Source organism: Cyprinodon variegatus, unplaced genomic scaffold (assembly GCF_000732505.1).
Source record: "Cyprinodon variegatus isolate N-32 unplaced genomic scaffold, C_variegatus-1.0 Scaffold925, whole genome shotgun sequence".
In the NCBI taxonomy this organism is placed as follows: Eukaryota; Metazoa; Chordata; class Actinopteri; order Cyprinodontiformes; family Cyprinodontidae; genus Cyprinodon; species Cyprinodon variegatus.
The window spans coordinates 268729-294409 of NW_015151378.1; the positions used below are offsets into that span (position 1 = coordinate 268729).

The following is a 25681-nucleotide window of genomic DNA, read 5'->3' on the forward strand; positions in this document are numbered from 1 at the left end:
CCAAAAAATGGCATCGGCGCAACACCAGTTAAAAGTCAGGGGGGTAGAGATTTGTGCATATTTTTTTTAACAACTAAATAATAACAAGTATCTATCTCATTAATTGTGGTTGCATTCTTGACTATAACACTGTTCATGGCCTCTTTTATAAACTCTGACTATGAAATGACAAGTCTGTCATAATAAAAACTGTTAAATATAGTTTTACTGGAGTTATCTTTACCTTCTGATGCTCCAAAGTGTCAGCAGTCAGAGATAATAAGCTAAATTATAATAAATGTTGAATGGGTTATGAGTAGAGGAAAGAAACATGTTCATTTTTATATCATAGCATGAAAAAATGAAATCATCCTTTAAACCTTTAAAAGCAACACATTTGAAACAGTGCTCCTTTTGAAAGTTAGCTACTCCAGAGTACAAGGCAAGTCAGAAACACACAGGGAAAAGTTGGTTGTCTAAATGCATAATACATGGCTTTAAAAAAGTGAGTGGGATTTTGCTGAATAAGTAAAGAGTTCTGACAGAATAAGCAATGAGGGCATTTAGAGATTAAAAAAGGGGCTAAAAGTGGACATGGCGTATTGCACTGATACGCACCAGAAAGCCTTACAGTTAGGTTAGCATCAGAAACAGTGTTGAACCTACAGAGAGTAGGAGGGTATACTTCCCTTAAAGAAGGAATACGGATTAGAAAGGTGAAGTCATTTAACCCAGAGTGGGAAATCTGATTGGTGGAGTGAAGAAGACGGGAGCTTGTGAAAGGAGCAGATGGAGAAGAAGTGGCAGGAAAGGAGGAGGAGAGCAGGGCATGGTGAGCCGTTGTATTATTCATTTTCTGGAGATGTTATGAGGTGCAGCAGCGATGCGTCTGTCCATTAGGAGTTCTTGTTGTTCCTTCTGCTGCTCTCATCCCCTATTTTTATACTTCTCCCTAAATATGGAAACATGACTCCTTCTATGCTTGTTTGAGTCGTTTTAACTTTTTGATGCGCATTTCAAACTCGGTTTTATGATCAAAAATCCTGTTAGTATAAACTGGCAGTATTGATCTAAATTTACGCTATTTGAACATGAAACACAATTTTTAGGTCAGTAACAAAAGCATTATACAAATACAATTAAATACATTTTTTGGATTATTCACAAACCCCAGAAATAAAGACTGTCATTTCTTGCTTCTTGATGATTTTATGCTGTATTCAAAATCACATCTTTATGTCTAAAACAATTTCGACGAATGATTGTCCATCTCATCTTGTTCCTCAACATGTTGTTAAAAGAACATGTATTGTATTTATTGTTATACTATCATTGCCACTTTCCAGTATTTGTGTATTTTGAACAATAATTCATGTCCATTTGTGCAAGTAAATGCTGTGCAGAACGAGCTACAGATATTTTAAGGTATGTCTCTCTTAGTTTTCACATCTTGAGATGAGATTTTTCACAATTTCACCACCAGGATGATATCTATGCATTTTGACTGAGCTAATTTAACACAATTTGATAAAAAAAGATATTCCATATTAGCTCTGGCTGAATGATCAGAGCTGCTGACCCACAGAAAATGCAGGTTTCTCCTCAATCTTAAGCAGTTTAACAAGACTGCCCTCCATTTACCTTCATCTTTCTGTCAACTTTAACCATCTTCTCAGTCCCTGCTAAATAATGAGTGTCCTCAAAGCTGATGCTGCCAACATTTTTCCTGACAGGAATGCTGTTTTCAGGGAGTTGCATAACACTTTGCATGTACGGTAGCTTTGGTCTCATCTGACCAGACCAACTTTTTTGGTTTTTGGTGTGCACCATCCTTAGTGGGCCTGACATTTCCAGGACATTGGAGATGATAAGAAAGCAACAAATTAGCTTCATTAACTTTGAACTGATTTTTGAAAAAGATTAGTCAGTCACTTCATTTGGATGGGATTAAATTAGTCTAAATTGAAATGTCTTGATGTTGTTTTGATCAGGACCTGTCATTTCATCCCATATTAAAGAGGTTTCTAGAATGTCTTTCTTTCATCTCCTTGATATTATCAAAATGAGAAATAACCTGTCCAGGGGTCATGCTGAGAAACCAGTCCATATATTTGTTACTTTAAGGCTGGACTATTGTAATTCTTTACTATCAGGAAGTCCACAAACTGTAGTTGAAAGCCCTCAGCTGATCCAAAATGCTGCAGCCAGAGTTCTGATGAAAATTAAAAAGAGAGATCATATCTCTCCTATCATGGCTTCTCTTCATTGGCTTCCTATTAAATCCAGAATAGAATTTAAAACACTCCTTCTTTCAAACAAAGGCCTAAAAACCAAGCTTTATATTTAGTAGAGATCTGGTTGTTGCTTATGTTCCTAACAGAGCACTTTGTTAGGAATCGATTGAGCACTTTCTGAATCTGAAGGTTTATTAGTTCCTAGAAGGAAGATATTTTAGTTATCACGCTCCTCATCTGTGGCAACAACTACCAGTTTTAGTCTGTGAGGCAGACACCCTGTCTACTTTTGAGGGTAGGCTTAAAACATTCCTTTTTGACAAAGCTTATAGTTAGAGTGGCTCAGGTTATTCTGAGCTATCTCTGTAGTTATTCTATTATAAACTTAAACTGCTGGAGGACATAGGGACCCATTTTCATTATTGTGCCTCATTCTATCTCTGTTCTGCAATCCCGCAGTATTTGTTTCGTTCAACCTCTAAATTTATGTTCTCTCTGCTTTCTTTTTATCAAGGTAGTTTCTTCTGACCTGCTCATGATCTTTAGCTGTAACACCATCCTGGAGAGAGATATCAGCTGGGCTACTGCTGTGTACACCTTTGGGGCAGTCTTTCAGTGCTTAGTCCTGTTTCTCTCCAAAAAATAGCTGTGGGCTCAGCTTTTTCTGTGACTGTGACTCTTGCATCCGTTGTGACATGCTAACCGCCTCAGAGCTCATTGGCTTAACGGTTTCTATCCTAGACACAGCCACCTAAAGTATGGAGCTAGTTTACTGTTACTTTTAATCAGAGATGGGAAGTAACGAAGTACAAATACTTCGTTACTATACTCAAGTAGATTTTTCTGATATTTTTTGCTTTATTTTACTACTTATTTTTATGGCGACTTTTTACTTCTACTCCTTACATTTTAAAAAATTGGCTTGTTACTTTAGTTTTGAATCATTTCAATGGAGTTACCGTTATTATTTTTCCTGTCATCAATACCAAATTCAATCTAATTGGATGGGAATCTACGTTGCATTTGACGCACCACTACAAGATGAATCGACAGATTCGGCGGTATTCATTCACAGCAAATCATTGCAGCTTGGTGGCGGTGGCGTTAGCATAGTAGCATGGACGACGAGATGATTGAAAATGAACACAACGGAGATCTAGTCCTATTGGCAGACATCCATTTAAAATGTAGGCAACGGCATGAAAAAAGTGGTTTCTACTTTTACTTTTATACTTTAAGTAAATTTACAAGCCTGTACTTTGTTACTTTTACTTGAGTAAAAAAGTTTAATCAGTACTTCCACTTTTACTAGAGTATTTTTTAACACAAGTATCTGTACTTTTACTCAAGTACGGAAAGTGAGTACTTTTGCCATCTCTGGTTTTAATAAGATTGAAAATATTTATGGATCAGTGCTTCTATGTTCCTTTTGTGTGTCTACCACCAAGTCACCCTTGGCAGAAGGCCGCTTATACTGAGCATGGTTCTGTTGAAGGTTTCTTCCTGTTTCCTTAGATAGGAAACATTTAACCAATCTGTCTATATGATTTAATTTAATTGTCTTAGTAAAGTGACTTTTTGAATAGGTGCTATATAAATTAACTGAAATTAATTTAATTCAATTAAAAATAAAGCGCTGAGATCTTAAGAAGGAAAGAAGAAAACAAGGAATAATAGGCCATTTGGTGACTCACCACTGTTGGTGTACATAGATCCTAAATAGCTTGTTAATAAACTTTTAACATGAAGGTTAAGAAATGGGGTTTCTGAATTTCTAAATATTGACATGCTCTAGTGAAAAAATTACGATTTTCATTTATTTTGAATAAAAAGGACATTTTCTTTCTGGTTGTTCCGAAGCAGATCCATTAAAATGTGTGCAAAAGAAAACCCTCAACAAACATTCGTGCACAGAATTGAATTAAACACAGCCATGTTTTTCTGCCACGATGTGACAGCTGCTCCTTTCTCTCTGTACTATTTTCAGACGCTGTCCAGCGATTCTGCTGATATGGCCGTGGAAACAATTGTGACATGCAGAAACACACACTGTGCAGAAACACCCACTCACCCAAACACACATGCCAAGTGAATTACATACATTATGTTCACCCATGCAACTTTACAACACCCTTTCCAAAGTCAAGTCACCTATAATTACACACATATGCACAAATGCACGCACACACGTGTTGGCTGACTGGGTGACAAGAGAACCGGTGTGAGGAGGATTATTGTGACTTGGACATCAGAGGCTGACGGTTAGGCTGACAGTATGTGATTGTTGTAAGCCAGTGTCTGTTTGTGGGAGATATTTGTTCTGAGAACATGCTCCCCTAAATAAGACTTGGTCACCATGTTTCAGAGGCACTCATTAGGTTTCAATTGTTTGGTGCTGACTAAATGTCAAGCAGTTCATGGTGCATTATGCAGCTTGTGCCTTCTGTTGACAGTTTTTAATGCTGTTTCATCGCTCCATTACCCCGTTCCTTATGGAGAATGTATTTTCTGCTTTGCAAATTGGAGTAGATTGCTTCTTTTTAGTTTTACATGTTGCACAAGAGAGTAGTGATACTAAGAGAAGATATTACTAATAAAAGTTAAGAATTTAAAAGTAGAACATAAACTTAACCACTGACACTTTGTTGTCATTGTGTTAACTATGTAAATGATACACAAACTTAATATAGTTACATATAATCTTCAAAAATGTAAAAGTAGAGTCAGCATCTAACTCAGTAGCATTTTTTTTTTTTTTTTGGATGAATTATGCCCTAAGCCACACATTTAACATCTATCCTTGGTTTAAACAGAGCTGCGAATTCACTGTAGGACTCTAATTAATTACACTACATTTTAATACAACATTCAACACTACAGGTCATTCACTACCTGTGTCCTTTTTTCTATGCTCTCAGCAGGTGATGTGTTCATATTCTCCAGAAAATTTAATTTTCTGTCCTATACTGTTTGTAGTTTAAATGGACTGGAAATAAGCCTCATCCTTTACTTATGGTCATTAGATATGGATTGAGACTGTAGGAATAACAAACACCCTTGACACAAGGGGCTTATATTAGATTTCTCTTGAAGGTAAATGGGATAGAGCCCTATAGTCAGGGTGAGAACTCACTTGTGTAGAGAATGAGTTTCTGGGTTTCTTATTGAGAAACTCAGGGTGTAGCTGCAGTGATTTTAATGATCCATCTCATTGGTGATTGACCTAACAGCAGGCTCGGACTGGTAATCTGTGATACCGGGCCGGTGGGCCGGTCCTAATTTCAGCATGCAAGGGCCAGCCCTCCTTAAACCATACCGGCCCCAACACTTTCTCTCCAGCCGAACCCCCTACCTGTGACAGTAAATAACTCAAGGAGATGAAGAAGTAATATAATGTTGACTTCCTTAATGATGCATGCAGTATAGATATAGCCCTTCCTTGTCTTGAAAATTCTTGTGACGGTTGGCATATGGTGTCATTTTCTATTTCTTCACACTGTAAAATCCTTGCAACAAACCAAATTATGATAAAACTAAAATGCTTTCTTTAAACTAAACTACAATGTTCCACTTATATTTGGTGAATTTATGTTTGAACATTTAGCAAAATTATGTTTTGTATCTAAAGGCTAAAGTTTCTGTCTTGTTGTATTGTTGCCAGGTTGGGATGTTTCCCAATCTGGCAGTTTAGGAAAAAAATATAGAAGCACAATAAAACGTACGACACGTTTGACTGTGGGACTGTGGGGTCCATAAGTGGGCCAGTGTGGATGGAAAAGTTCTAGGGCCAATAATCATTCCCAGTCTGAGCATGCCTAACAACCTTATTGCATTTGAATTTCTGTCAACTGCAGAAAATAACTTCATTTGCAACTAAATTACTTAATTTATAAATTCAATGTTACTGTATATATTAAGAGTCATTTTTGTCGTTTTGTTTTGCACACTTGACCAGGGACTTCAAATGGAGAGAAGCTTTAGCTAAATTTGCTTAAAAGCATTTCTTCTCCTTGAGAGATTAGTCAGTTCTTTTCAAATTGTTAAAAACTCATTTAATTTTGATTTTATGCCAAAACAGTCTGCATGGGTTTATGTATTTCTTTTATCTTTGCTTTTATAGGGTATTACAATTTTTATTTAGATATGTTTTACGTTTAGGCTAATCTTTGTCTAATGAATAATCACCATGTAAACTATGTGCTGTTTTGTTTACCTATCAGAGGTTTGATGAAAATCCTTTATAATCTAGTTCAGCTGAGTTTGTTTCTATTTGTATTGGCAAGTAATTCAGACAAGAATATATAAGAAAATAAGAATATTCTAGTCTAAAATCATCCTAATGAATCTAGTTATAATGGTAATCAGTCCAGTTAGATTCAGTGAACTATTAGCGGAGTTGCGGCTGAGTGGTTCGGTCATACAGCTTGGAATCCTGAGGTTCTGAGTTCAAGCCTGAGTGCCAAACTGAACAGAATTACTGTTACAGTTGGTTATAAACTTCTATGGTTAATTATCCTTTCAGTCGGTTTAGAAGAACAAATAAATCCACGGTGTGAGCAGACACATAGGCAGGTGGCCGGGATGCACTTATCCGAATAATTATTCTGACAATGGTTGTGACAACAGAGGCCTGAATGACAGGTTGACTGAAGAAATGACCTCATTCACTCATTCACCAACATGTGTCAACTGGAAAAAGAAATAACCTCTAACATTTGATATTTTAGCACACAGTCAGGGGATGGCTACCGGGAAAATTAACTCCAAATTTACAAACTCAATTTTAAAAAAGGGTAGTAAGTTGGTATGGGACTAAATATTAGGTCCCATTTATATGAGAATCATAAAATACAGTTGATTATCTTTTGATATTTCTATGACTTTTTAATTTGTCTTAGTATGTTTAAATTACAGGCTGAGTAACATGTATTTTAATTATTGTACAATTCTTGTTGTTTTGGTTTTACTTATCAGTTTGTCTGTAAAGGTGGTTTGGTTACATCTTATTAGTTTATTCCATTGTGTTTGGTTTTATTTACTTTTCCAGCTCAATGATGGTTCATTCTATTCACTATGTTGTTTGGGTAAGCCTCTTTTGTGTTTTGTATGTTAATTACTTTCCTTCCCTCTGGCTTCGTCCACATGAAGCTGAATAAGTTGTGTAAAGATAAAACTGCCTGAAGCCAGAGGAGCAGTAAAAAGCATTGAAATAGTATACCACATCATTGGGTGGTGTGGTATTGCTGCCTCAGAGGTAATGAAGGTAGGAGAAGGGAGGAAGAGGCAGGATGTAAACAATGAAGGCAGAAAAGAGAAAAGGGGTGACATGAGAGCAAAAAATGTGAGTGTAAAATCCAGGAGAAATTGAAAAAATTTGAAACATAGATTCTAAAACAAATGTGAGCAGGTTTCAAGTGTAAATTGTTTCTCTGCCAATTTGGATTGTTGGTACGCTTCCAGCAGGGACCCTCATTTGACCAAGAAGCTTGTTTATACCCAAACCAGGCTTTGTCTGGAAAAGGCCTCAGCACTTTCCTTCACAGGAGTTTACTTTTCTATTCCCTCCCTTCAGGAAGGGGGTTGGAGGAGGTGACCAGGATTTAAGTGCAAACACACCCTTTAAGTTAAGTTTGATTAAATTTTACTTAAATAAAATTTTAGGTATGATTGTTACAATTGTTAAAGTTGCTCAGTGGGGTAGTGGGTAGCACTGCTGCCTTGCAGCAGGAAGGTTATGGGTTTGATTCCCGGCCCAGGGTCTTCCTGCATGCAGTTTGCATGTTCTCCCTTTGCATGCGTTGGTTCTCTCTGGGTACTCCAGCCTCCTCCCACAGTCCAAAAACATGACTGTTAGGTTAATTGGATTCTCTAAATTCTCCTTAGGTGTGAGAATGGTTGTTTTCTCTCTGTGTTGCCCTGCGATGGACTGGGGGCCTGTCCAGGATGTACCCCGCCTCTTGCCTGTAGACAGCTGGAGATAAGCACCGTGACCCCAGCTGGGATAAAGCGTGATGGAAAATGGATGGATGTTAAAATGTTACTCAAGTGAAAGTGAACAATTAAATGGTGCTTGGTTGAATTTCTTTTTGAAGCCTTTCATGCAGAATACAAAGGCAAAATCTACGTCTTTACATGGTCATTGTCTGAACATCCACCAGTTACCACCCAGTTACACGCTCCTACATCCAATAATTAGAAGCCCCCCAATTAAGCCCTCTTTAAGCTTTAGATAACATCTAGTAATACCATTGAAAAGTAAAAAAAGAGAAATTTCTGTCATGCAAAACTAATAAAAACGCAGATTCTAAAGTGTCTTTTTTTTTTTACTTAATTCCATATTATTGGGCAGGTTTGATGATGAAGTTATTAAATGCAGTTGATTTAATTTATTTAGCAACCTAAGTTTACATTGCAATGTAAAACTGTTTCCTTTTTTTGTTTAAAATTAAAATGTTAACCATAAAACTTAAAGAAAGCTCTGGTCTCTTTCTAACCATAAACATGACATGCTAAGCTTTTGCCTATAGACACACCTCTATGTACTTTATTGTGATTTTATGTGTGGGTATACTCTTGAACTTAAAAAAAAATGTGCATGACTTTCAAAGTGTTTTAGCCCAACATCTAAGTATTTGAATCTATATTTTTTTTTGCATTGAAATTCCGCTCACCTCACTATTAATTTAAAGAACCATTCATTGCTGTGATAAAAGTGTTTGGGGCTCAACATTTTCTTCTTTTGAAGTCTTGCCTAGTTTTAGGTAGTGACTTTGACCAGGTCATAATAAAAATGCAATATTTTCCTGCGTTCAACAGGTTTTCTTCCTCCACTGACTCTTTCTCCACCCATTTTCTCATCACCTTGACCAAAGTCTTCTTTTTGGTGGACTATTTTTTTCTGCCACAGTTTGGGCTAATCTGACCAAAGTACCTTCACTTGAGAAATTACTTTAGTTGTTATTAAGAATACCAATAATCTATTGCTTATAAGAGTAATAAAAACAATTAAAAGCCTTATATTTGCTTCAAAAATGCTTTCCACATGCCAGAAATGTATTATATTTGCCATTCTGAACTGAGTAAATTTTGTCCAGATCCTGTAATGAGATCTCTCAGAACTCATGATGGACGTGCCTTGTAGTGCCTCCTTTCACAGGATGAAGTTAAAAACATTTGCAATAATTCTTTTTTTTTGGGGGGCAGCGTTTCTTTCCCTTTTTGCTTCACTCTATTTTTGATTCTCTTTGTCTCTACTGTTTCACTTGCTCTCTTTGTGAGAGAGGGTGTGTGAGAGAGTACCCATCTTCCCTCTGGACTCAAGTTTGCACGTGATTCAGCTTTACATGTCTGGTTTCCTCTCGGCCTCAGTTCTGCTTTCTTTCCATCTGTTTCCATCTCTGCTTCACTTGTCATCCCTCTTTAACTCTGCCATTTTATTCCTTTCCATGCTTCCCTAAACATCTCTGTCTGTCCCTTAAGATGGTCTATCTCTCATAATTGTCCAGCCTGTTGTTCTTCGTCCATCCTTATATATCTACTGTTGCTCTCATTTCTTCACCAGTGGAAAGCCATACAGGAAAAATGCATCAATCTCTATTCTGTATTTTGTATTTTGTGTGCTAAAAAAACAAAACTAAATGTTTGGAACCTGAAAGTACAATATAGAGAAAAACAAACAAAGCCTAATATGTTGAGTGATCATTTTCAACAAATGCATTCTGTACGAGTTTTTAACTGCATATATTGAGGCAATAATTATCTACCATCTCTTGTACATGTTCTATAGTCAAGATTGTCAAGATAATGCTGCCTTCAATTGTCTCAAAAGTTGGAACTGTTTATCTGGGAATAACGTCACAACCCACTTTTAATCATTCTAATAGCAACTTGGAAAACAATTCATCCATCTGTTTTCCATCACTGGCTTAATCTTTTTAATGTTGGGGCTGTATAAAAATTGGAGGAGTTGGGATAGACCCTTGACAGATTGCCAGTCCAACACAGGGCAGATCAGACAATGCCCCTTAATGCATTCACCAAATAGCCATTAGGGGTTTGGACTATGGAGTACAGCCAGTGCACCCCAAAGGAACCCAAACAAGCCCAGGCAGGCATGCAAAATCCGCACATCCACATTTTAGTTTTTTTTATTTTTTCATTTTCAATATCTTCTTGAGAAGAAATAAAATTCAAAACAGTACAACTTAGAACTTTCTTTATCCTGGTATATGTTTTCAAATACCAAAAACAAAACTTTAATGTTCTGGTTCCTCCTCTTGTTCAAATAATGGAAAAACAAATACTTTCTAATGTGGACAAAAAGCCATTTCAGAGCTCACTTTGTCTCTGAAATATAACGGCTCACATGTAAAGCAGCGAATGCACCAAAAACCATGTCTGATTAGGCTTTTGATTAAACAAAGATTATTTTTATCTTCTTCAAAGCCCCAATATGTAGCTAGACTTTGGTTCATAGCTGTTACCAACTAAAGGAGTTTAATCCTTAAAATTTATAGAACTATGGAGAAAATCTACGGAAGAGGACTAGGGCCACTGAAAAAAAAAAAAAGTTAACTGATTTTTAAATTTTATTTCAGTTTAACATGAGAAAAAAGTCAGAATTCTGACTTTTTTCCTCAGAATTCTGACTTTAATCTCAGAATTCTGACTGAATTCTGACAATAAAAAAGGTCAGAATTCTGAGATCAAAGTCAGAGTTCTGAGTTTTTTCCTATACTATACTGAAATAAAATTTAAAAAATCAGTTAACTTTTTTTTTTTCCAGTGGCCTTAATCCTCTTCTGTAGAAATCTGTGTCAAAGGTTGTCTTTTTTTTTTCTTTTTTTTTTGCTCTCTATATTGGATTTATTAAATAAACCAGATATTCTGAAAACATTTGCATTTCCATTGATTTATTCACTATTTTTAATACACAGTCTAAAAAAACTATAAATAAAAAAAGACCTTATAAGGGTAATGCACCATTTTTATTTTAAACTTTTCATTTGAATAAATATTAAACATAATTAGATATTAAATATAAGTGCAGAATTATTTACAAATATTCATTGTTTTCACTTTTTTTGCCAACCAGAGAATCAGTAGCTTCCATAAAATGTTTGTTTTTTATATTCTGATATTGTAGCTGCCTCCTGCTGAAACAGCTAACATATGATTATGAATATACAACAAAAATACTTGTTTAAAATAGCCATGTAGTGTAGTTGTGACTTTTTGTGGTTTCCTTTTTCTTTTTTTTTCATCAGAAAGACTTAGTATTTTGATTTAGAAATGTTTTGAAGAAAAAAAGCTATACATTGTCATTGTACTTTACTGCATTCAAACACTTTTTTTTTTTTGGCAAAATCTATTTTAAAAAGCATCAGTCAGTTAGATTAGTTAAGGCACGTTGTTAAGTTAATAATCAACTCATATTAGTGCAAGAAATTTGTGCACTAAGATAAAGTTATGTTTATATCTTTTATATATTTTTATCCAAATATTACTATTTGGTTTCAAAATAAACTGTGCCACTTTCACATGACTTTTATGAGTAATTATTTTGCCTGAAGATTAACCTTTCATGGGTCATCAAAGACGAAAAGGCTAAATGAGTAATAATTATGCTGCATACGTTTTTCTTATTATATGAAATGACCATTTCTGCCATTCTGTTATTCAAAGGTCACAAACCTTAACCCACATTTAAACATCCATCCCTTTAAGTCATGTTTTGATTGGTAGAGTTATGACAGATCCTCTCAGTCCAAATAACATTTTGACCAGTATTTGCTCCTTATTGTACTGTAGCTTTTCATGTGTGTTTCCATGCATGTATATTGGTGTCCTATGGTTAGTTACAGAAACAGTTTAATTTAACCTATTCTGCCAGTGTCCAGCCAGAGGCAATCCCAGCATATAACACCATAGGGTTATACGCTGTACTTTTCTAGGACTATGAATGCAAAGTAAAAGTGTACATGAGTGTGCTAGACAGACTAATATACAAATAAATGAAATGCACAAATCTATGATGTTGTACATTTTTCACAGTCTGTTTTCCATTCACAGTAGCTTTTGTTTCTGAGAACAAGACAATTCTTTTTTCCATCTGTCCTCGCTTCTTCAGTTCTATCCCTTGCAACATCCTAACATACCATTTATCTTCCTGTCTCTATTCTCCATGCTGTTTCTTCTCCTTTCAACTCTGAGACTGCATTTGGATCGATAAAGGGGAGGTGATGGAGCACTGGACCTTTATACGCCTTTCATTGTCCCATGAGCAGCAGCACTTTGGAGGGAACAAAGGAAGCGTAGGTGGATAGGATGTCTATGTTTTCTGACTATACCTCTCTTGGTGGGTTTTTCTTTCTAGTGTTTTCTCAAATTTCACCCCTTGCTGCTTTCCTCATGTCCATTTCTTTTTAGAATTTATTTTTCCATTTCAATTTACCAATCACATCTTGCTCCTTTCAATTCTTAATCTCTAATAACTATGTAGGCAGTGAGATCAAGTAGACCATGGATTCAATATGACTCTAAAATTGATAAAAAAAAACAAAAAATTCATTTTTTCTCATTTTGCTATATCTGCTCTGCCCTTACAGGCTTGCAGAACACTGGAAGAAAACCATGACAAACCTTAAGGTAATTTAAAGGGTGCTTTAGAGCTGTGTGAGGAAGGTTTGGTACCCAGAGAGTAAAGGTAGAAACTGATTTTTAGAGGAGGCTGTTTCTACTGTTTGAAAACGACATACCTTGAATATATCTAAGGCTATGTCACCCCTGCAGGCAGGCCTTTATGACCCATATCAGGTTTTTTCAGGGGGGTCAAGTGATCAGGTCAGATTTACAGCTAGTGGGAACACTGAGCCACGTTCATACGTGGTCCTGAATCTGAATCGTACCTGATCTTTTTGAATGTGACCAAAGAGGATTAGATGTGACTTTGACATCAATTTCCATCACATTTGTCACAACTATGTGCTACCTAGCAGGAAATGAAGGCCTTTAGCCAAAATGACGTGAGTCTAAAAAAATTACCGCACAGTTGAGAGACAGCAAGATGTTAGATGACAGAGATGTCTCTGTAAAAGTGTTAACATCCCTCTCCACAATCAAACCGCTGTTAGCTGAAAATGGAAGTCAGGTCTCCCTAAAATGCAACAATAAAGAAATTCACTCTCAATTTATTCACGTTTTTCTCACACAGCAACCGCTGACACAATAAATGGCTTCTGTTGTGCACTTAAACTATAGCACCTCTTTCTCAGTGTTTCCTGTTGTACTAAGCGGACCACCCTTATTGTTCTTATATGTATGCAGGTCAGTTTAAAGCCTAAAAAATTGCACATTTAGGTCAGATGTGACATTTTAAGTATGCAATGGGAGCGACCACATAAATAAATCAGATTCCTGGGAAAAATCTGATTTGAGCATTAATGCCTGCAGTAGAATATAGCATAAATGACAGTGATGCTAAATAGAGAGAATTTCCATCCAAAAATGTCTCTGCATCCTGTACAAAGACAAGACAGATTTGTCTTCTTCTTCCTGTAATTTGAATTAAACAAACAAAAAAAAAAAAAAAAAAAAACAATTTGAAAGCATTCACTCTCCCAAAACCTCTATGAATATTAATAGTTAAGAAGATTTTTGAGTGGACTTCAAGGTATTCTTGAGGTGCTGCTTGAATAAAATGAGATATTCACTACCTGCCTAACAGTTTATGTTTTAGCAACAACAAAAAAACCCTGACAGCTGAAGGAATGGGCTACACTAGACATCTGAATGTGTAACCCCTGCAGATATGTTTAACTCAACAAAGCCTTAACTAGTTGTTGTTGTTGTTGTTATTAAGCCACCCTGGAACCATTTTGTATTGCATTCCTTGCTGAAATGAAACCACTGGTACTAATAATGTTTCTACCCTAACTTGTCTGTCTGTTCATTCACATATGCAACACAAAGAAACGTATAACACGTCCTGACAGCTTTCACCAGCAATAACCTCTTAAGCAATTTGACCAAATGTAGGTTATCTGTTGGACAGGACTACAAGGGCCAGATGCCACTCCACATATGTATGGTTGCTACTTTTGACAGTTCCTCTCTCTTTGTTCCTGGACCACTTTTGATTGATCCTGGCTACTGTAAACTCCAAAAGAGCTGCGATTTTGATTATGCTGTGACCAAGTCACCAAGCTTTAAACCTTAAATCGTATAAAACTTGCTTCTAAATCATTTGATGCCCTTTGCTTAACCCACAAACAAAGATCAGTGCAATATGCTGATGAAGATTTTAAGTCATCCAGGTCATAGTCATTCTGTAAAAGCTAAAAAAAAAAAAATCCACTGGACTTGGTTTCCAAGATTTGAAGACTTTCGCTATCTCTCCAGGAAGCTTTCTTAATTCAAATGTCTGGATCCGCAGTGAGTTTGAGTCTTTATATAGACAAGGCCTATGTTGTTTGATTTCATTGTCCTCTGTAGATATTACAGGCTAACAATGGAACCAAACGACCCACTCATCGGTTTCCATTTGCATGTTTCCAAGCAATACAAGGCCTTGTCTATATAAAGACTCAAACTCACTGCGGATCCAGACATTTGAATTGAGAAAGCTTCCTGGAGAGGTGGCGAAACATCTTCAAATCTTAGAAACCAAGTCCAGTGGATTTTGTTTTTTGAACTTTTACAGAAAGATCAGTGCAGTTTACTGGGTAAAAATAGGAACAAATAGAGAATAATACGTTTATGATGTTACTATTTTTCTATTATTTGTAAGTGAATGTGTGGGCATTTTTGTGTGGAAAAATCATTATATTAAAGTAATGAAGAACAAGAAAATATTAATCAAAGTTTAATTGATTTAAAATGAATAACTAGTATAGGAGCAATCAAAACAGTGCAATTGTAGCCCATTTTTGAATTGAGGTAAACTGAAATTTAGATTTATAGAAGTCAGTAGAAAGAAAGGAATTAGTGTTTCAAATAGCAGTCAGAAGATGTAATAAAGATCAGATGTATAGTTCAAAAAGTAAAATAGAGAAGGATAACAAAAGAATAACATAAAATGGGAAGAAATCAGAACAAACTGAAAGATAAGAGGTTTGGATCTTATTACAAAATAGTCTAGCTGAGAATGAATAGCATGTTATGAACAATATTGATTTGTCTGGGAAGAGATAGGTGGGGATTTGTGTATTCTGGCTCCTTCATGTGAGCAACAATATGTTGTGAAAGAAATGTCTACTAACATAATTCCACACATATATGAGGTTGCAGGAGTAATAGAGCTTATTTTCTTACCTCTACCAAATGCGGTGTTGGGTTGAAGCCACACAGGTTGCACACTTGGCTCTGACATTGTGTGCAGGTGTTATAGTTAGGTGGATCAGAGCTGCCGATGTTCAGCTCTGTTTTACAAAGAGGACAGTTCACCTTGGGCTTCTCTGGTTCAGGAGCACTAGAGGTTACTGATACTGGCTCCTGTTTCTGCAACATTTTCTGCTGAGGTGAAGGTGTCTGTTGTCCTTGTTGCTCTTTTTGACTTTGAGCAAATGGCTGCTGTGGTGTCATCTGCTGTTTTTGGGGACCAGCCTGCTGCTGTTGCTTTTGGGTTGGCACTTGAGGTCCACCAATGGTACCTGCAATTTGAGCTGGAGCATGGGGACCACCTGTTTGATTTCGCCCCTGAACACCACCAGTTTGACTGGGTGCCTGAGGACCTCCCATTTGGCTTGGTTGATAAGGTCCCCCCATTTGTGCTGGCCCACTAAAACCTCCACCTTGACCTGCTGCCTTAGGACCTCCCATTTGGCTAGGAGCATGAGGACCACCTGTACTGAAAGGTTTGGTCCCACTGGTCCCTTGCTGTTGCAATTTGTTGTCTGGAGTTGCATTGCTGAACACCACCTTACCACGTGAAGGGCTTGGCTGCGTTGAGGCTGTGGGTAGCGGGTCAACATTAATCAGGGTACTGGCCTGATTGAGCAGCGATGCCCCAAAGCCAAAAAGTTTGGTCAGACCATCCTGGGCGGGGGCCTGACTCTGAGGTCGGTGGGCCGGGGAAGATCCAGCGCTTCTGGTCTGATCCTGCTGTCGTGTCATAGATTGATGCATTGGAGAACCTCGACCCAAATCTGGCTGGGAGGGTGCTTTCGTCAACCCAGGGAGTGGTACGGCCCCTGGATGTGGAATACGAGGACCACCTTGCTGACCAGAGCCACCTGTTGGACCTCCAACACCTCCTTGAGCTCCAAGACCTCTTTGGGAGTAAGGTTCAGATCTCATGTTCTGCTGAGAAGGTGTCATCTTAGACTGGGGGCCGCCAAGCCCTGGTTGTGTCTGAGGCTGCATTTGGGGGCCTGGCTGGGATGGAGGGTAAGATTGAGGCTGAGGATACTGCTGGGACTGGGAATATGGCTGGGTTTGGGAATATGGCTGGGACTGGGAGTACGGCTGGGGCTGGGAATATGGCTGGGATTGTGAATATGGCTGTTGCTGAGAGTAAGGTTGAGACTGTGAGTTTTGTTGGGACTGGGAATGCAACTGGGATTGAGAATGGGGCTGGGATTGTGGGTATGGCTGGGATTGAGGCTGAGAGTAAGGGTTAGTTTGGCCATATGGCTGGGACTGAGGTTGTTGTTGCTGCTGTTGTCGTTGTTGCTGCTGTTGCCCCTGCTGTTGCTGATGGGTAAACTGACTCTGTGCCGGGGGTTTGGGCTGAGCAGCAGTTGTTGGCTTTGTTGGCTGCGGAGCGGACTGCTGTGGCTGTACAAGGGGCTTGGCTTGGTGGGACGGAGAGTGAATCTGCTGTTGACTTTTGGAGCGAGGCGTGGTCATATCAATGCCAAGAGCTCGCTGCATTTGACAATTCAGACACAGCCATTCTTGGACCTGCAATCAGAAGACAAGAAGGTATAATGTTAACATTAACCTTTTTTCAGCTTGGTCAGTTGCATCTAGGTTAATCATTCTTTCAATTTACACAATGCAAAACTTTCATCGTAAGGGTTTCAACAATGGATTGGTAAGTAAGTCCATCTGAAGATTTGTTTGCAGTATGAACACTAAAACCATTACAATGATTAATAATTTTATCCACTGTTAATAGTGACTACCATTGATCCCTGCAACTTAATTATTCTTGGTACCCAGAGGGAATATCACACAGAAACGCATCACATCTGGAGTTCAGATAAAGGAAAAGAATGAATGTCAAAGCAACAACAGCAGAAGAGTCACTATGTTTATGGAAGAGCATAGAGAAAGAACAGAAGAAATCACTAGAAAAAGGAGCCAGAGAAAATAAATAAACACAATTAAAAGCTGGGTTAAATTCATGCTCACCGCAGTTGCACAGATCTTTCACAGACACCTACACTTACCCTCAGCTATGTCACGTGAAGAACAAGAAAGGCACATAGACACGTAAAGTCAAAATTGAAGAACTGACAAATCCTCTTAGTATAAACCAATAACACTTCCCCCTTGCCTTCCTTTCTTCTGATGAGGTTTTTTTATTTCTTATTCTCCGACCATGCTTTATCTAATTCATCTAGGTTAAAGAAATAATAAAACAGCTCCTAATTCCTCAGAGGCAACCTGCTTGTATCCCGTCTTGGTCCCATTGAAGCTATGCATCAACTGCCTTGAATACTGCTATTTTAGCTCCTCTGCAAAGCTAGTAAATCTCTGCACGTTTCATGTCTGGCTCCCTTCCCCTTTTTTTCCCATAATGCACTGCAGAAATGGACTGTATTACCCCGCCTGCCATCTAATAACCCACCCACAAAACGAGCACCCAGACGTGCACAAATTGTCATTCTTGGCAACGAGCTACAGAAGACAAGGTGATTACTTAGATCTGAAGGAAACTGCTTCCATCAGTTACTGTGCTATCCCAGGCTTCTTTGCTGCATGGCATTCCTGCCTTGAAAGCATCACTGATCCAATTTTCTGTTAACTCAGCGGCTACATCCATTGCTTCTGCCTGACATCCCGCTTTCCTGTTTAACATTTTTTTCTCTGGCTGTCAGTCCTTTAATACAGAACTAACCACCCCCTGTTTGCTCATTTTGCCATACCCCAGATCTTTGCTGTCATCATTGTTCATGCATTGTATTATCTGCACTGTCTCAGATAATGGTGATAATGAAAGTATTAATGCATTTAATGGCTGCTAGGGATGTGAAATTTTGCTGTGAAGGTTTTTCCTTCGTAATGTCATCTGATGAAGATGGTGAGAAGATGAAGTAAAAATAAAAACAAAGGAAAGGGGAGGGTTTTAATGAGTCTCCCTTTTCTCTTCTGCTTTATAAACCTCAGCACAACAGACACTTGAAGGAGTGAGGGAAATACTAAGTGATGGGAAGAGGGAAGGAGATGGAGAGAGCAAAAAGCAAAGAGAAAGGAGTCAGCAGTTTTTAAATCCAAGCAGTTCCTCACTTCTAAATGTAATCAACTGCAAAGAGGTGCAGAATACTCAATTTTACTTATGTGGTTAAAGCTGGAGATTGGTTAAACATCTGAGTGCTTTTTGTAACTGTGTGGCTAAATATAGGGACTAGGACCATCAATAACATTATTTGCATGTTTTACTTATTAAATATATAACTGAGAAAAAACAGTGATTATGGAGAATGCTCGATGCCACATTATCCACGGACGATTTCAAGTAATAGTCTATATATTTTATATTATTCTCATTTTATATTGTAATGAACATTGGTTTATGATTCTAATAAATAGTATTTAAGAGCAGGAGGTTGTTCAGAGTTGCTTGAATTTGATTTCATATTTCATTTTTATCATCAGAGAAAAATAAAGAGAAAGCCCAACAAACTAAAATTTTATGTAATACAGGGGTTTAGACAATATTACCCAATTTAACTGAAAATTGTAGTTGAGATAATTTCAATGCATATTAGTTATTAGAAAATACATTACCTGTTGTTCTATGAAGCAATTATCTTTTTCCTGCTCTTTTTTCTCTCTCAAGCAAATCAGTTTAAATAAATAATTTAATTTACAAAAATAAAAGGTTAACAAACCAACCTAGGTCAATGTGAAAATTTATTCACATTAATATCTCCTGACCTGAATAATAAAATCACTTATTTGAAACTTCTATACCAACATGAAATACACTAGAAAATATCTTAAAAAGTTAGTTCAAATAACCAAAGTAGATATAAAGAAAGAATTAGAAAAAAAATTTCAACTGTGTAGAAATAATGACAATGAATTTTTTTTAGGTCAAAAATGTGTTCTGAATATATATAAACACTGAAACATTAAGTACAAACATACAACATTTAAATTTCAGTGGCATTTGTAATTCAAATCCCAGCGACACAGATTTACTTCCATAGTATGGAGATCATGTGCTTTGAACTAGAATGTGTAAAACACTCATAACCTTAAGAATCTCTCCAATGGGAGATTCAAAGAACCTAAAACTCTTAGCATAATAAAAGCTTAAGACATTAAATAACCCAAATGATGCAGTTCAGTTTTCTTTTATTTACACTTGAAGACTTAATTCTGCCTGTGCAATGGAAAACTCACTGGACAGGGTAAGAGGACTGCTTACTTTGCAGGGCTTTTTAAAGCTGCCCCACTGATTTATGCACAAAAATTATATATATATTTTTTTCTTCTTGCTGACTTTGAATATTGATCTTTTATGGTTTGTTTATGCAAGTATGAGAGTTTTGATCCATATAAGCTGAAACTGAGTGGTTGAAAACTATACACATAAACCAAGACCATGTAAATGTCACCCCAGTACTGTCTCTAGCTTGTCAATAAAATACTAGGACAGAATTAATAAAATGATGAGAGACAATATATAAATCTGTGGTTTCATAACCATAGATTTATATATTGTCAGTGAAAATAACCCCTTAATGTAGCTCCAGCCTTTCTGCGCCTGTTGTATGCATGCATTTTTTTCATGCACACAACAGGCCTTTTTCTGTTGAGTCTAATAAAGAGAAGGGGTACTTCCTGGAAACTAAAAAATAAAATAAATAAATAAAAATAAAAAGTCATACATGGATACCCTTGGGACCTTTTGGAAATATTCTAATCTTATTTTGATTCCTATGAATCAAAACATATATGTGGTTGAATTCTGCACTTTCCATCCTAAGGCTATATGTTGGTGAAGAAGGGGACTTATTAGTTCACTGGATATGTAAATTTATCAGGTCATGGAGTTCAGAAAAATTCGATTTTGTTGGAGAAATGTTGGGAATCTGAGTCAGTCTTAAAGGCTTTCTTCTTTCTTTTCATGACTGCAATTTAAGAATTTTTTTAATTAGTTTGTCAGTTTATAAAAATTTTGAAAGGGTCAGGGCCAATACAAAACACTGATTTTGGTCTTTGCTAAACTTTAAATGCTTTCCTGTGAGAAATAATTCAAAAGCATGACTTCCATGTCATATTTTCCTAGATCCTTTTAATTCATTTAGCTCACCAGAAAAATCTATCAAAAATCATAGAACAGGCAGTCGTAGATTTCAGACGAATCAAATCATCAACCCGACCAAACACTTCACCATAGGTCCAGTTCAGATGTCGCTCAGTCATCGCCTCTCTTGGGTATAATTAAGCTTACCCTGCAGTGCTTCCTATTAGTAGTCACATAGCTGTTTAACCTCAAAAGCAGGTGCATCACTGGTCCAGTACAAAAGGGTGTTTGGGTGAAAGTAGAAAAATAATGGAATATCACAGAGGACTACATTTCTATAAATAGCACACAAAATAAGAATGAAACCATGATCAATGCCTGTTTTAACTTTAAAGGCAAATTAAATGCATAAACTGCTTGATTTGGTGGAGAAATCTTTTCAACAAATCATTTAAATAAACTGAAACGAATGACTCAGCACAAAGTAACTGCCTGTTTCCAACACTAGTTGCTTTACGCAGTAAGAAAAAAGATCTGCTCTGCAAAGTTTTCTTGCTCAATGTCGTCTCTGGGATTCCAGCTATAACTTCTTTTTCTCCTAGTTTTTTCCTAAATCTAAGGTCTATATTTGACTTTAGATGTAGTGACTTATTAAAAGTGTGGTATTCAATTTTCACAGTGTGAGTTGAAACTTCTGCCCTTTCTGGAGGATACTGAAACAACCTCTTTTAACTTCTGTTAAAAATTCTGAAAATACAAAACCAGAATGAGTGTAATGTGACCTTATCAGAGCTCATGCACATTTCCAGACCGAATGTGATTCTACCCGTTCATCTTCAGCGTGCTGTATGAACCTCAGCTCTACTCAAACATACAGCGGTCTTCCCTCAATCACACCTCTGTTTGCTGTCTATCTCTGCTCGCACCTCTGTATTCAGTCTCCTGCCCAGACAAAAAGATGCAGGTCTAAGCTTCCATTCCAACATTCATTAACCTGAAAGTCAGCTCCATCTGCCCAGTCAGTGTCAGTGCTGTGGTCAAAACACACAGACACACATCCAAAACATATAAGAAAATGTTCAAACCAATAAGAGGATTTAAAACCCAGAAACAAATCAAATGAAGAGATTAAAGCAACAACGAAAAGACCTACATTTTAAAATATTTTATTGCCTTGATGCAACAAGTAATGATTTAATCAATTCATATTTAAAAACATAGGTCAGTCATTGTCTTTTTGTTTTTAAAATCATATCATTAAGAAATGCATGATAAAAAATTTCTTTAAATTATATTTACAACTGGTCTCATTTTATGTTATTTTTTTGGTAAATAAAATCAAATAAATCCTTTTAAAACATGCATACACATAATATAAAGCTTAACACATACCATAAGACATTAGTGATTAATATCGTTCGACACAGGTTTTGTTAACAGAATTGGCAAATTTATTTATGTCTATATGATTCAAAAATCTGTATGTATCTTTGTGATAAAATGGACACTTAATATATTTGTAAAAACACTGTGGCAAACATAGACTACGGCAGAGCTAGTAGATTACCTGATAAAGTTTAAGTTCATTGAAATACTTGTTTTCATTCACAAAATTAACAGAATAGTGTTAAAATGTCCACTAATTTAAAATCTATTAATATTAATTAAATATCATTAATATATTATTATATTATTATTAATTAAAACCCCTAAAGAATTAATAAAATAATGAATTCAAACAAAAAAAAGGCAAGAAGAAATTCTCTGAATGCATTCTAACATATTTTTGAAATATACATATTAAACAGAAAGCTGAAATACTGGTCTTGAAAGTTACAGTTAGTATATTTAATAAACACAACTACATGCACTAGGTTTGATTATGATAAACCTTATAAAATGAGCTAACTTTGTTTAGAATATTAAGAGTGATAAACAGTATTTCCATTTATCATTGGGAATCCTGCAATTCTGATATCTTGATGACTAGAACCTTTGCTATTTTAAATATACTGGAGATTGTCTCAGAAATAATTAATTACCTACTTAAAGTCTATTTTGAACCCAAATAAAATACAAAACTGTGTTCAAAATCAATAAATTGGGATATTGTATATTGATATTGTATATTATATTGTATTAAAGGCAGACCAGGAAGAGAAACCCGGCAAGGAAAGCAAAATAAAAAGATTTAATTAGCTGCCAATTGCTTGATTCACTGCAGTGGCAAATTGACTGCTTTACAGATTAGAAGACTGGAGCGCAAAACAATTAATTAGATGCAATTGTATGCCAGCTAGTGCCGTCAGAAATAGCTGAATATGATTCATGCAGCTCTTGTGATGAGTGCAGAAGAGTCGAAGTTCCTCAAAGCAGAGTTCACTGTGACTTTAATTCCTTATTTAGAAGCCTGGTGGCACCAAAAAGGAAAAGAGATGAACAAAGGATGCTCCTTCCTTTTACTATCTCGTTATTACACATCTTCATATCTCCTGTTCATCCTTGCAAATATACTAACAAAGAAAATAGCTACCGGTAGTTAGACTGACTGTAACCACAACTATTAGAAATAATACTGTATAAACAGAGCCACTATTAGCAGAACAACTAAAACATGTAGAAGAACCAAACTGTATACTGTGAGTCATTCTTTGCTTTGTTTGTGACCTACAGTGCATGTTGAAACCTTTTATTTTTCGTTTTCAAGTCTTATCTCACTCACACACACACACACACACACGTGGTGTCACAATATCCTTGTGGGGACCTTCCATTGACTTCCATTCATTTCCCACTAATTTATATGGCCTAACTGTGACCCTTGCCCTAACCCTAACCATTACCGACACATACCTNTGTGATGCTTTACTAACAGGTGTCTGCTCTTTTAGCTGTGACTTCTTTAAGTTTTAAAGTTTTTGAACAATTGTTTGTTTTTCCTTAGGTTCAGGAGGCAGATGCTGTGGTACAGGGGGCTCCTAAGTGGATGTCTTGCTGGGCCAGCTTGGCTGACAGCTATACAGAATCAGGGCCTTCATCTGGCCTCTTTAACATGCCTTCCCAGATGGAGCCGTCAGGAGGGGGTAAGCCACCTGATGAGACATTGGTCAGTTTGAAATGATAATGAGACACACTAATGAATATGAATGATATTTAATCTTTGTGTTATACAGACCGTGCTACCATTATCCACAAAAACACAGTCAGTCAACTTAAGGACAATTTGGATGCAGATAGTTCAAGGCCCCGACGCATCCTTCCACCCGTACCACACGGAGACAGGAGTGACATTCAGACTCCCAGCATTCATGTTCACTATAACCCCAACACTACATTTGATGTGGAGAACAGTATATCAACAGCCCCCAGGCCTGATGACGGCATTCATAGATTAACAGTACAGGATGATGTGGAGCCTGACAGCCTGAGCGACGCCAGTAAATCAGATGACGGATCCATCGTAGAGCAGACTGGCAGACCGCTATCTGATGCAGAGGAGAAGCAAAATGAGGAGCAGCCCAGCCTTTCTTTGAAGTCCACATCTTTTTATATTGGGTCAGAGGAGGAATCCAAGCTCCAATGTGGAGTCTTTAAAATGGCTACTCCTAAAGTGGAAAAGAAGTCTGTCTCTAGAATATTTTCATCAGCCACGCTGACCAAGCAAAAAGGCATTCAGAGCTCTGGTATGAAGTTCACTGCTTCTGCTCCCATATTGGACCAAAGGACTGAGAGTCCAGAGGGTAAAGAACCTGCAGCTCCCTCACTGATCAGACAGGAGAGCTTCACCAAGGAGAGGCCAAGTAATGCTAGGCTGCCAAACATCTCTAGCCTGCCTGTTCAAAGAGACTCAGACTCTGGGCTGTTCCAGGGGAGCAGCAGTCAGGACACTCACTCTTACCTCAGACAGACAGAGGATGCTTTGGCTGTTCTGGAGGCGAAACTCCAAGCAGCTCCACCGGTGACAACGCCTTCCCCCATGATGGATTCTCTTTCTGGTGACTCTGATGTGGATACTTCCAGTACTGTCAGCCAACACAGCAGTAAGGCCAAAGCACACACTCTAGTGAAAAAGACATCTGGTGGTAATCTTCATAGAGACAGGACTAATACTGACTCTTCTAATCAAGAAATAAATGTCCAGACTGAAAAGCAGCGTTCTTATGGTTCCAGCAGTGAAAACAAGGCAGAACCCGTCAGGAGGCACAGTGGAGTGAGACGTAGCGTAGGTAAGTCCTACTCCACAGACCTGAGTGATGACCACCAGAGCTTACCTTACTCTGATCAGGAAAGCAGGAACGCCCCAGCCAGCAGAAAATACATTGTGCCACTTAAGAAGGAGGACAGCAAGTCGTCCAAAGTGGCCCAGGTGTTGAGCCGGGCCAACAGCTTGTCAGCTCCAAGACCCACGAGGGCCTCCATGCTCCGACGGGCTCGTCTGGGAGAGTCAGACAATGAGGGCACAGAGACCGATAGGTTAGCCCAAGAGGTGAATAACCCTGCCGCAAAGCAGACGCAGGAAGCCAAGAAGCTTTCTAGACTGGATATGCTGGCCATGCCTCGTAAGCGTGCAGGCTCGTTCAACACGCCGAGTGACACAGAAAGTTCTTCCAGGAGCACGAGCTTTTCCACCCGCAGCATCGATCCCGGCAGCAGCTCCAATCAGCGCATGTCTACTCCAGGAACCAAACCAGGGGAGAGGCCACAGAAGCCAGCGCTCAACAAAACCCCAGTTACTCGCTCACGCTCTAGCAGCGCCAAATACGCCAGCAGCACAGCAAGTAAGTGGATTTTAATTAGAGGATGCCCAGTTTAACTAAACGAGTATAGACTTTGATATGGCTAATCGTAACATTAAAAAAAAGTTTAAAAAGCTTAATGGAGAAAACAAAAATATCAATATTTGGACATTATTCCCATTCTAATTTTCTAATAGATCCAACGGTTCATAAAGCCTGTATCCATCCATCCATCCATCCATCCATCCATCCATCCATCCATCCATCCATCCATCCATCCATCCATCCATCCATCCATCCATCCATCCATC

The 25681-nt window shown here is 37.6% G+C and overlaps 2 protein-coding genes across 3 annotated transcripts in view; one reads left to right on the forward strand and one right to left on the reverse strand.

The window, feature by feature from the left end:
• The window catches only part of LOC107099967 (protein bassoon-like), a 99464-nt gene extending 82354 nt beyond the window's left edge, over positions 1–17110 (reverse strand). For both annotated transcript variants that reach the window (XM_015398303.1, XM_015398302.1), the window contains exon 1: positions 15525–17110. In XM_015398303.1, coding sequence (XP_015253789.1) covers positions 15525–17084 — 1560 coding nt within the window. In that variant the 5' untranslated portion in view covers positions 17085–17110. The remainder of the gene's footprint in view (positions 1–15524) is intronic.
• Positions 17111–22955: 5845 nt separating this feature from the next.
• On the forward strand, positions 22956–25562 carry LOC107099966 (centrosomal protein of 170 kDa protein B-like). Its single transcript, XM_015398301.1, has 3 exons — positions 22956–23018; positions 23579–23717; positions 23808–25562. The coding sequence occupies exons 1-3, from the start codon at positions 22956–22958 to the stop codon at positions 25445–25447; spliced, it is 1842 nt and encodes a 613-aa protein (XP_015253787.1). The 3' UTR covers positions 25448–25562.
• The last annotated feature ends 119 nt before the right edge of the window (positions 25563–25681 follow it).

Bases quoted from the DNA above. Each gene is read 5' to 3' on its own strand.
- LOC107099966 (XM_015398301.1), top strand. From the start codon at position 22,956: ATGATTCATGCAGCTCTTGTGATGAGTGCAGAAGAGTCGAAGTTCCTC. The intron at 23,019-23,578 runs GTGACTTTAATT...GTTTTTCCTTAG, and splicing joins TCCTCAAAGCAGAGTTCACT to GTTCAGGAGGCAGATGCTGT. The intron at 23,718-23,807 runs GTAAGCCACCTG...TGTGTTATACAG, and splicing joins GATGGAGCCGTCAGGAGGGG to ACCGTGCTACCATTATCCAC.